This window comes from Meriones unguiculatus, chromosome 9 (assembly GCF_030254825.1).
Source record: "Meriones unguiculatus strain TT.TT164.6M chromosome 9, Bangor_MerUng_6.1, whole genome shotgun sequence".
Classification (NCBI taxonomy): Eukaryota; Metazoa; Chordata; class Mammalia; order Rodentia; family Muridae; genus Meriones; species Meriones unguiculatus.
The window spans coordinates 1,294,015-1,307,121 of record NC_083357.1 but is presented as its reverse complement, the minus strand read 5'-3'; the positions used below and the strand labels follow the sequence as shown (position 1 = coordinate 1,307,121).

The 13,107-nt window shown below is 41.1% G+C and overlaps 1 protein-coding gene across 1 annotated transcript; it reads right to left on the bottom strand.

Moving 5' to 3' along the window:
• Positions 1 to 11,972: 11,972 nt before the first annotated feature.
• LOC110566751 (NADH dehydrogenase [ubiquinone] 1 alpha subcomplex subunit 3) lies at positions 11,973 to 12,314 on the bottom strand. Its single transcript, XM_021664661.2, has one exon. It carries the CDS (start codon positions 12,302 to 12,304, stop codon positions 12,050 to 12,052), a length of 255 nt encoding a protein of 84 aa, XP_021520336.1. The 5' UTR covers positions 12,305 to 12,314; the 3' UTR covers positions 11,973 to 12,049.
• Positions 12,315 to 13,107: the final 793 nt, after the last annotated feature.

Sequence of the window (13,107 nt, the reverse complement as noted above, 5' to 3'; positions counted from 1 at the left end):
ACTAAATAAACAGGCCTACAAACAAAACTCCCCACAACACAAAAAAAATGAAATCACTAAATGTGCAGAACGAGGGATATTAGAAGCTGCGAGGAAGAAGACCGAAGTCACATGTAAAGACAGGCTGCTTAGAGTAATACCCATCTTTCCAGTGAAGACTGTGGCAGCCAGCAGAACCTGGACAGGCGTCTTACAGCCTCTGAAAGGACACAGATGCCAGCCCAGACTTCTACATCCAGAGGTTATCCATCACGACTTAAGGAAAAAGAAAAACATTCCATGATAAAAAATAAATTTAAGCAATTTCTGCCCACCAATCCAGCTCTACAGAAGGTGATAGAAGGAAACTTCAGTCTGAGGAGAAGCTTAACTCTACCCAAGAAGATATAGGAAAAAAAATCATCCCAAAACAGCTAACCAAAGAAGTCTTAGCACCCTCCCCCAAATAACCCCTCCAGAAGCAACAATACTAATACAACAGAAAACCAGGAATTAATAAACATCAATAATAACGTTCAATATTAGCTGTCTCAATTCTCCAATAAAAAGAGAGGGACTAACCGAATTGGAAAGAGTCGCTGTGTGTTTAAAGCAGGGCTCTACACTGAATCGGTGGCTCATAAGTTTGGCTGGACTGATTGGCCTCTAAGTCTCACAGGTCTCCTGTCTCTGCTTCTCCTGGACATGGGTTACAGAAGCGTGCCAGCACAGGAGCATTTCCATGGATGCCAGGAAGTGCTTTATCAACAGAGCCACCAGGCCTCAGCGCCAGCCTTTATGGCCCTGTTGATTTGCCTATCAGGTGGAAGCCCTTGTGGGAAATCCCAGACATACGACAATGTGAACAAAGCAACTTTTTCTCTGCAAGAGGCTGTGATTCAAGGCCTATCGGCCACGTAAACATTAGAGTGTAATGTTTGTATCCAGGGCTGTCAGAGTCACAGGTGAGGTAGAATGGGATCAGTCAAAATGCATGGACATCTCTCTATTAGCAACCAGAGAAACCAGATCTGAAACTCAATGCTTTTTTTCTTTTGATAAAGTCTTGCTTTGTAGGCTAAGCTTGTCCTTAACATCCTGTGAAGTAGCCTAGGCTGGCTTTGAACTCATGAACCTCCCGTTTCACCACCTCAACTTCTAGGATTTTACACACAAACATCACTGTGCTGGCTGTGATTTTATCCAGTCTTGCTTTATATGCTGTAAATATTGTAGCAGTTGGGACGGTCATTTAAATTTATTGTAAACTGACTTTGACCATGTGTTGGAGTCATTCCGAAGTTTACAAAGTAAATATTTTGAAGCTTAAGGATTTGAAAGAGTTTAAAAGTGAGACTTCACCAAAGGGCAAATGTGTCTTTATTTGTCCTCCTAGTTACCTGACTTTATTAATTGTAACTCAGTTTCCTTTGTTTTTGGTGGGAACCATGTTACTGAGCTCTGTAAACTCCAGGTCTCATAGCTACAATGATTGCCTGAACAGAACTCTAGGCAGAAACTGACTTTTGCACAGACATAGTCTCTGAGCCAAACTGTCATCATCTTCATGAGTTCAGCTCTGCCCACTTGCAAATGATCACTACGGTTGGGCTTGTTACTTTTGACTTTCCCTCATAGAGGGGAGGGAAAAAAGGCCCCGGGACCCTCACCACCACAGAAGCCACTCCTAAGCACCTTGCCTCAGAGAAGGGCAAGACTCATACGGTCTGGGAAGGACTTGTGGGTGGGGACTCCATTTGGTAGGCAATGGGAAGTCGTCATCCATGTTGGGTGCAGACCTTTCATTGAGGCTCCTGAAGTCACACACTCCTGACACACTGATGCCCACAGTGAACTTTAGTAGAATTCTTCCTGTGTGTCACTCCATCCTTAGGAGGAAGGGTGGATGTTTATAACTCCCAGGGAAGGAATTTTAACACCACTAATGGCTTTTACCTTTTAACCAGCTTACATTGAAGTAACTCTGCTTGACTGATGGAGCCTGAAGAGATGCCTGGGTTTATGTACTTATATAATTGCTGCTAATCAAGAAAGTGAGAGGTAGGTACAGCTGAGTCCCAAGGAATCATAGAATCCACGTGTGGTAACGAAGAATCTTTCAGTAGTACTTGATATTATTTAGAGGGTTAATTTTTTTTGCATTATAATGGAATTATATACTTAGGTTGCTTCCTTCTTTGCCAGTAACGATTTCTTGGTTACATACTTTATAATTTTTTGCCCTGCTGGGAATTTCCCAGAAGTTCTACAATACCAGTGAAAACAGACTGTTTGCTATAATGCTCATTTCAGGTAGATCGTCTGTTTATTCACCAAGGTGCAGCCTAACTTAGATCTTGAAACAAAACCCTTGACCTTAACGCCCCTTGCTGCTGGATATTATCCCAATAGTGCCCCCACGGGCATGCCTCGTGCTGTTGAGATCCTACCTTACTCTCTTATCTCTTGGAATAAACTCTTTTAACTTTCTCCTCATCCCATTAGGAACACATTTATTTTCTCAGCCTCTGTTCTCATATTCAGACTTTTTTTTTTCCCAGAGGGTGTATATTCCAATATCATTTTCTTCTGATGAGTCTCAACCATTGGTGAAGCCCCCAGTGGCCATGTGTTTTGTTTTTTTTTTTTTTTTTTTTTGGTTTGTTTGTTTGCTTTGTTGTTGTTTTGTTTGTTTGTTTGTTTGTTTGAGCTCTTCTCACCCTGTTATTGTCCTGGTCATGGACTGGGAACCTGCCTTCTTTCTCTCATCCATTTCTCCTGTTACTGTTATTGACACTCACATAACCCATTCGCCCTAGGTGTGAGCTGATAGCAGTAGCTATGGTCTTTAATCTGTACATGGCTCTTACTCAGACAGGAACCTTCTCCTGAGTAACAAATGTCTTAATTTACATGGGTTAAAAGGAGAATCATTGAGTTGTGTGCAGGAAAAGTCTAGGGATGGCCTTTTAATGCTGCGGTTTCCAGAGGAACGAATACCAAACCTCAAATGGGCTGGGCCAACCCAGCTCCTCCCTGGCGAGTTCAATCCCAACAGATTGATTCTTCCCTCCTCCCCGTCTCTCCTCTGCCTGGCAATTCAGACTCTTTAGCTCTTGATTAAATTAGCCCAGTTCAGATAAGTTGCCATTCCTGAGCCGACGATTCTCACCAGAAGTGTGGAAGCTACTAACTGCAGAAGCCAGGCTTCTAAGTGTCCTTGTAATATGCAAATGAAATCCAACCTTACAGGACTTCAGGTGAGGAAAGGCACAGTGCAGTGCTCACATGGGAATCAGGATTCTGGCAAGGAAAAGGGGAAAGGTTGCTGGCCAGGTGAAAGTAACCCATGTTCATTGCAGCCTCCTTAGGGCCACTGACCCTTCCTGAGCTCTGCTTTCTGTGTGACCGGAGTTTGAACCTTACCCATCTCAGTCAAGGACACTATGGAACATTCTCACTTAATATTAACAGAAAATCATGACCACAGCATGAGACAGAGTGCTGTGCTAAGTTTCCCACTTCCAGAAATGTGGCAAAAAAAAAAAAAAAAAAAAAAAAGGCTTGCTATTTCTTTCTCTCCTGCTTACTAACAGCAGCTGGGCAATAAGAAAGGTCTTCAGCAGAATGAGTTATTTACCTCTTCTTCTGACCTTTCATCCCTTAACCCAGATTCCTGGTGTGCCCTTTGGTCTCAAAGCTTGTCTTCAGTCCAGGGGTTTGCTGGTGCTGTCATGGCTCATCTCTCTGCAGTGGACACACATTGGGTGCCTCGGTGGTTGGTTCTGCCGTTTGACAGTACAGCTAGTTCCCTAGTGGCTATTGTATGACATGGTAGCTAAGCCACCTTGCTCAAGATGCCTCACTTCACCAACAGTTAGTTGCACTTTCACGTCCCAATGAGATTATGAGAGTCTTTCCGGTAAATGTGAGTAAGTCCTTCGAGGTGGGCAGAGGTCAGTAAAGGGAGATGAAAGCTGGAGACACAGCTGCAGGGGCCTAGCCCTCTGCTTGAGTTCTTAAATTTTCCCTGACTCATTAGTGATCACTTCATCTTTATTTGTGAAGACCAGAGAGTTCTTCATGAGTTCATTACCTGGTTGGTGTTTGTTTGTTTTGTTGTTTTGTTTTGTATTGACTGAGCGCATACGAAGTGTGCAGGTTATTCACTGGCCATCAAAGAATGTGGGCAGGTGGTATTTCAGAGTTCCACTTGACAAATGGGCAAGAGAAAACAGCTTGCCACAGAGCTGAGGAGACAAACCTGGGCTGCAGCTCAGAGAGGGCCCGGTTGTCCGGTGCTCACTGAATGTTCTGCCAACCTGAGTGTGCACACAAGTCATACTCAGTGCATGCCCTCAGAGGTCTCTGGAGCTCACCCGAAGGCACAAGGAGACCTCAGAAATCAGCTTCTGCTGTGGCAGCTCCAAGATGATTTCAGAAGCTCGTTTCTCTGGTTTCACCTTTCTCTTTCTCTATTTGGACAACGTACAACCTCTGCTGCGAAGCGTCTGGTTGCTCTCTGTCACCTTCCTCTCTGCTCAAACCATCCTGTAGCCGTGCGAGCACTCTGCAGGTCCTAATTAGACCCCACTTTGGGCATATATGGAGAGGGTGGGTACCAATGTTCATTTTAGGACTTCGTGGGCACAATGCGTGTAACAGGACTCCAGCCAGTGTTTATTTTTTACGGATTCTCAAAGCTGTCTTTCGTTTGCCCTGGCTTTCTTCGGTGAGGCTGCAGTTGCTTGGGGACAGGGGCTGGTCGTCCATTTCCGTCATGTTACCTGAGAGATCCGTACAGTTAGTAGATTCTCAATGAAGACCAGGAACAAATTCAGTTTTAATAGAAGATGTGTGATCCATGTTTGGATCTTTGAATACTGTGTCGATAAGTATTCAACATTCAACATTGACCACTATTTTTTTACAGGTTGCATGATTTATTTTTTAGAGCTGGAGATCTTTTGAACATTTGCACTTTGGTTTCTCCTTTAAATGACCATAGTAGAGAAAGCAAAGCAAAACAAAACCCCTCAACTTTAGCCTCAGAGGTAAAATATTTAACTATTCAACATTCTTTGTTTTGCATAAGGAAATGTTTAACTAAGATTTCTCAGGTAACAGAGGAAAAAAAAAAAAACAACAACAGATGCTCCATTTTAAAAACAAATGTGCACACAGAGATAAGTAAAGCACCTTTCTGCAAAGTACAACAGTTTGGGAGAACTAAGTGTTAGTTCTATTGTTTTCTGGAGCTCATTTTTCCCCCTTCTCCAAAAGCGTGGATCTGCCCGAGCAAGGGCTTCGTCCTTTGGGAAAGAAGTCATGGTCAGTGGTGCTTGTTGAGGTACTCAGTGTCCACTCCAGGCTTCTGAAATGGAATCATAAAGTATTCACTCGCCTATAAGAAGTTTATGACCCAATTAGAGTGACAATGAATCTGTACAAATGTAACTTAGAGTAAGTGTTGAGTTTTCCAGCATCTTAAGGATCATTTAGTTTGAACTTCTCAGTTTTAGGTAAGGAACTGGAAGCCAAGAGAGACAGTAGATGTGTGGGTTGTGGCCAAGATAGACACTAGAGACGTGGGTTGAGGCCAAAGTCTTAGAGAGCATTGAACATTAAAGACACAACCTGAATTTGTTCACCAATCCCCTTTCTTCTATTTATAGGCCTTTTGTAAACCATAAGAAAATCTAAAATTGGAGTTTTTAAAAAGAAAAGAAAACAAAACAATTTCCCTTTATTAGACTGTTAGCATCCTGAGGGGTTGGCCAGAATAGGAGTTTTTTTTTTTTTTTCACTGAAATCAGGGTGATCACAGTAGAGCTGTGTCCAGGAAGCTGACGCTCATGGTGATGGATGCATGAGCCATTCAGGGATCAGGTCTACAGAGTACTGGCCAACAAAAATACAGCCCATATCACAAATTCAAGCTGTGTATAGAGTTTTAAATTCTAGTAGCCACAATAAAAAAGGAAACAGAAACAGGCAATGTTAATTTTAGTAATATTTTATTTAATCCCTTATCTCCAGACTTTTATTTCAACATGTAATTAATATGAACAAAAAAAATTTACTTTGGCTTTTATGTGTTAAACCTGACAGCGTGTCTTAAATGTTTAATACTGACAATTGCCTGGCTTTTTATATAGGACAAACGAGATCTAGAGGCAACAGCCACTGCATGAGGGAGTGGGAGGGTGGCAGAGGGCCGGGTGCCTCAGCCTGCCTGAGAGTTATTATAAAAAGCGTTGCAATTGAATGCAAGTAGAAGTAGCTTGCGGGGCTGATTAGCATGCAGGTCTGACTCACGAGGCTGGGTAGGCTGTCCTGGGACTCAGCGTCTTACACCAGCTTTTCGCTGTGCTCTTCCCAGCACCAAGCTGCCAAGCTCATCTGGAATGTCTGCCCAGGGGGAACTGGAAACCATCAGGGAAGGTTTAAGTGGTCAATAAGTATTTTATCAGCAGGGAGAGCTGTTTCTTTTTCACCTATTTACTTGTGTCAGGAAATAGGAGCTTCTAATCCTGCCTGCTCCTACACCCCCACATTCAGAGGACAGTGGGGGAGTCTGAGGGAGAGACTGACTGTGCGTCTGTCTGGGAGGGGCCGATTTCTCCTGCCTTCCTCAGCTCAGAGCCTCTTGTCCTCAAACCCCTGCATTCTCCCTTCATTCCCTTCCTCTATGAAAGGGGGCCTCAAGGAAGGCCCTCATTCGAGGGTTCAGAGACTAGCACATGGCAGCAGTGCCGTCAAGCGAGTGGAGAAAGGACGCATTGCCATGATGTGTAAACTACACACGGCACAGTGGGTGTGGAACAAGGAAATCTATTGCAGAAAGGGCAGGGGAGAGAGGGAGAGGAGAGATAGTCTGAGTGAGCCATGAGAAAGACAGACGGACATTGTGGGAGAGCGAAATGGGGAAGGGGACAGACAGAGAGACAGGCAGAGAATGCAAGAAAGAGAGTAGAGAGAGAGAGAAAGAAAGAGAAAGAGAGATAGAGAGAAAAGAGAGCAGTAACAAATGGGAGTCTTTTATACCAGCCCCTGGCGGTGGCCTGTGATGACGTCAGAGGTTGCTGAGCTGGCTGCCTTTATGCTAACATGCATGGTCTCAGAAATGAGAGGATAGTAACTGATCACACACACAAATGGACAGAATCAGAGTCATGACTCAGATGACTCCCTAAAGCAAATCCCAAGGAGGCACACAGCTTCAGCTGGCTTGTAGGACCCTAAATGTTTAGAGGGAAACATAAAATGCCATCTTGACACAAGGACAGCAGAATCTCAACATTTTTAAAGGAGATGTCGATAAATCTGATTAGGTTACAATTGAAAACACAAGTCAACACAACAGGGTCAAGTGGCAAGACATAGACATCGGGAGTGTGTGACCTCTTGTGCTACCATGGCGATGACATCACGCTGAAGGACTCCAAAGTGCCCAGCTGGCCTGTGAGGAGCTTTCTGAGCTTAGCGGAGTGGCTCAAGTGGCTGGGAGCCCACGGAATGCACTGTAAGTTTAGGAACGAAAAGCTGTGCTGGGAACACAGAGCAACTCTATGCCCCTGTGATCTCTGGAGGACCTTCAGCACCTCAGTTCCACATTCTACAGAAATGCTCACTGCATGCTCAGGAGAACACTCAGCATCTTTTGAAATATTATTTATATATTTTTATTTATGTGAACACCTACATGAATTTATGTGCACCAGGTACAGGCAGGAGCTCTCAGAGACTAGAAGCAGGCGCCAGATGCACTGGAACAGAACCTGCTAGTGCCTGTGAACCACCATGTAGAAGCGCCGGGAGCAAACCCATGTCTTCAGGAAGAGTAGCCACCTTTCCAGCCATTTCCTTTTCACCTTCCAGTGAGCATTTCGAGGCAGAATTTCTGGGCTTTATATGTGTATACGTTTAACTATCTAGGTAATATCAAGTTATGCTTAGTGATGTATTCTAACTATATAAAAAATTCTCCTTTCTCCATATCCTTGTCAATGCTTTAGTTTGCCAATTTGGTTCATGCAAAGTTTAATCTCATTTTTGACAAGGGTATTCACTAACTGCCTCAGAGGTACTTGGGATATTGTGGAAAAGGTAGACAAACAAAATTGAAATGTCCCAAACCCTACCTTCATGGAACTTACATTCCAACTAGAGGTTGGGAGAGAGAGGTATACTGTACTTGAGAGACTGATGAAAGCTCGGGATAAATCAGAGTATAGGAAGGTGTGCTGGGGTGGGATTGAGCTCTGGAAAGGCCTTCCTGACAGGTGGATGTTTGAACAGGCACCAGAGGGAGGTGAGCAAAAACTATGTTGATGTCAGTTTGTCTCATTTGATGGATCATTTAGGGGTTAGCAGGGACGCAGCTCTGTCACCCCTTGCTCTCTGTTTCCACGCCTGCTATTTCAGAAAGCAGTTTTCTCTGTGTAATTCTGCTTCTTTATGGATTCTCTAATCTGCCCCACTGGTCTTGCTGTGCTTCTTTTAACACTGTAATATTTTTGATAATTACATTGTTACAACAATTGACATTGTGAAATGTAATGTGGTGCTTCATAGCTTCTGTTTCAAATGCCAATTCTAATTGTATATGAGTTCCTTAAGCTGTATAGACTTTGGATCTTGCTAATTTTTATTTGATGTTTTACTTATTTGCAAATAGTAAAACATTTGCAAAAAATGTTTTAAAATTTTTAAAACATTTAAAAATAGTAACATTTATAAAAATTTTTAAAGTTTTAATATGTTAATGTGTTAGATTGTGTGTGTTTATGTGTGTGTGTACATGTGCACACACATGCTGTTAAGAGAGTAATGATGTGTGGGAGTCATTTCTCTCCTTCTACCATAAGGGCTCCAGTTTTCACACTAGGTGCTCAGAGTTGGTGTAAGTGCCTTTACTCTCTGAGCCATCTTTCTGGCTCAAAGTGTAATAATAAAAAAAAAACAAACAGTGTTATAGTTATCCTTGTTATGTGGTAGATGAAATACCACTTTTCTCTTGTTTCTATTAGGGGAGCAATAATTGTCAGCTCTTTGGGTTCTCATTTTATTTTGTTGGTATAGATTAATAAACACAATGGGTTTCACAATGACATTGTCACACAGTTTTTAAAAACAGTATTTTGGTAATTCTTGGCTCTTGTACTCTGCATATTAGAAATTTCTCTTGATTAATTCTATGCAAATTTTATGAGGTATTAGTTGAACTTTATTAATCCTCGAAATCAACTGAAAAATGAGCTAGTTTTCATTCTTGAAACTTTCTACACAGGCACGAACATGATATATCTTTTAATTGGTATAATGTATACAATACATTATGTATTTATAATCTACCTGATGACTTTATTCTAACAGATTTTTAAAAGTACCTCATCATTTAATAAATGTTTTGATATGTACTTTATTTTTTGTACTTAATAACGTTTAAACATTTAATATACGTTATTTAAAAAGTTTTGTAAAATCACACACATAATTCATTCATTGCCTTTATATTTTTCTGGTGTATAAAAGGGCAAATCGCATTTGATTTTGTGTCCAGAAACTTTGATAAGCCTAGTTTTCATGGGTCATATGCACATTCTCTGGGGATGTTCCAAAAGGCAATCTTCATCGGCCATCATTCCTGTCTTTTCTGTCTTACCCCGACTCCCCTACTTTCTTGTTTTTCAGTGAATGGATGCAACATTCCAAGCAGAACCTCCAAGAGGAAAGTCATACTGGATTCTGGTGCCAGATGAGTCACCTTGTTAGATGAGAACAGGTGCTCGTGTATTGCTTTTGACATTTTTGTTTTGTTTTGTTTTGATTTTGGGTTTAGAGCCCTAGCTGGCCTCAGACTCGTCCTTCTGTTGCTAGTGCCGGGGTATGGGCTCAAGCTCCAGGTCAAGCTGGTTTTGAAACTTGGAATACTTGAATCAGTGTGCAGTTTTCTATATATGTAAATGCAAAGTTAGCACTTCGTGCTTATGTGTGAATATGAACATGTAAATGCATTACACGTAGTAGACGTCGCCATGAATTTAAAGGTTTTCGCCCGCCTTCTGCTTTCCACGTGACCATCATGTGTGCTGGATTTTTCAGCATCTATTGGTTGCCTGATTTCCCTCTCTCTTAAACCATTCATCTGGTAAGTTATAGATTTTTCTAATACTGAAGCAACTTTGAAAACCTGGCATAAGCCCCACTCAATCATAAAATATTGCACTTTTAGTTCATTGTAGTATTTGTGTGCTAATGTTTTGCATAGAATTCACATATTTTTGTGTTGCCATTTTGAATACTGTGAGAACCTGTTTGTTTCGGGGATGCTGGGAGAGGCTTTTTGGTGACGTTTCTCACCTAATGTTTTGGTTTTGGAAATATATTTATATGCTGGTTCAATTTCTTCAATTTTTACAGCATTATCCACTTTCCTATTCTGCAGGAGTTAGTTTTGGTGATATGTATTTCTCAGTAATTTATCCATTTATTTTACTAAGTTTTTAAATGTTTATTGGCATAATGTTATTCATTTTTCTTATTATTTCTCTGTTATATCTACAGATAGGCCTCATTTTTCATTTCTAATATTCGTTATTTATGTTCAACTTCTTTTTCTTTTTCTTTTTTAAAATTTGTTATTTTGTCTTTTTTATTTTTTTCCAAAGCTGAGGACTGAACCCAGGGCCTGGCGTTTGCTAGGCAAGTGCTCTACCACTGAGCCAAATCCCCAACCCCAATTTCTTTTTCTTGATCCATCTTCAAGAATTTTGTTAGTTTTGTGAATACACACACACACACACACACACACACACACACATTGTAGGTAACTTCCATTTCTAAGATCTTAGATATATTCTCAGAGGTTAAGTTACATAAATAATGTATTTTTAAAATGATTATAGTCTTAATATTTTTTGACCATAAAATATTTACAATGACATTGAGCCAAAATGATGAAAATATCTTTGTATGATGTTACTACTTAAGAAACTTATTTCCATTATTAAAATAAGTTACTTAATACATACAAAATTCTTTGTATTCCAAACATAGTTAATTAATTAAAAAGACTTCAGTTCTTTCCCCCTCCTCTCCTCCAAGTTCTCCAGCCCCCTCCCTCCTCCCATCCACTTCTCTGTTTCTCCTCAGAGAAGGGGAGGCCTCCCAAGGAGATCAGCTGGCCTCTGCATATCAAGTTGCAGTAAGACTAGGTGCATCTTCTCCTATTGAGGCCAGAAGAGGCCTGGGAGACAGATTTGTTGTCCGTCCTGTTTTTGTTCTCTGTCTCATCCTCTTCTTTTGCAATCTATATATAGGCTCGCTCTCTCTCTATAAATAGATGTGTGTATTTATATACACACATCTTTCTATATATAATGCATGTATGTATATATACGTACACTCTCCGTATAAACATACACACTCTCTATCTCTCGTCTATCTATTTATTTATCTATCCACACACACTCTTTCCACATATACACAGACGCAGCCACAAACACACACACACAGACACAGCACACTCTTTCTCCTCTCTCCACACACATGCATACCCGTGTGTATCACCCACTGCGTCTCTCTGCTCTGCTCTCTTTGGTTACTCTGTCTGTTTATACACCTGTACCAGCACTGTTCATAATTAATAAAAAGGGGAGGCTGGATGAATAAACTGATATATGCATGTAAGTAAGTATGATAGAGCAGTGAAAGAAAATCAATTTGATCTGTGTGTGTTAAAAGCTCATAAGTACAAAGTTGCATTTCTTCCAAACTGATAAATAAATATGTAGAGCATTGGATAGTATTTCTTGGAAAGTTAAAAAGATAAAAATCAATAGAGTAACGGTTTGGGAATATGTGGAAAAGATATCAATAAACACATTCAGAAGTATGTTCCCTCTGAGAGATGCTGGAATGTATGGCAGAGCATGCTGAGAGGTTACATTTGTAACAACTTGCTCCTTAGGCTTGATTAAAGGTCACTCTTTTTTTTTTTTTTTTTGGTTTTCACATTTTTATTGGAGGGCAATAGGGAAGGGGCCTCTGCCATCAGCAGGAGTATTCACAGGTTCTTCAGCCATTCCAGGCTTGGGCCCTGAGGTTCCTGGGGGTGGCTGGGCACATCAGGCTTGTTCCCATCATCTCGCACAGGTACTGGGTAGTTGTAGGGTATGGCCCTGTTGATCATGCCTGCATACTTGGTGTAGGGGCTGATCATGGGCATAGTTATAGCGAGGCCCCAGACAGAGAAGGACACCACCAGCACCGGCTCCTTGGCCCAGGCATTCTTGAGGAAGGTCAAGATTCTACCGGCCATCTTGGTCTCCAAGGTCACTCTTAAGTAAGAACGATTTTATCATTCTTCGTGAGCGTGTGCTTCTGGACGTTGCACTCGGGTCCCAGCAGGGCTTGGCAAGCGTAACGGCTGAGCTCCACCCTGCCCTCTTCTACTTATTAACGTTTATTTTCAAATGAGGTCTTTCTAGCTTTCCCAGGCAAACCTTGACCATGCTCTGTAGCCCAGGCTGGCCTAGACCATTTGCTGTAGCCTAGGCTGGCCTTGAACTTCCAGTCCTTCTGCCTGAGCCTCCCTATTAGATGAAATTGTAGGTCTGTGTCATCAGTCCTGGCTATAACTGTATGTTAAAAATTCCCTACTGGCTTTAAATAATAATAAGACTTGTTTATTGAAGTAGTACTCAGAGTCTTTTATTTGCTAACATGTTATATAAATCACTTATATATTGTATAACATTTGTAATTTATGTCATATATAAATATATAATATTTATATATAATATAGTATATTATATGACAAAATATTAAACTCAACATTGTATTTATGAAATTTTAAAATATAAGATCAAATTGATTTCCTTTCACTGCTGTATTCTGCTTACCTGCATGATTATATAAGTTTATTCATCCCCTTTTTATTAATTATGAGCAGTACCGGTACAGGCGCGGAAATAGTGCAACCAAAGAGAATTGGAGAGTTTATATTGTATATCTTATGCATGTGTATGTATTTACATATGTGTATATAGTCTCTGGTTTAACTGACCCTGGAACCACAATAACCTCTATTGATATTTTGGGGTTAACCTTTTTATGGATCCC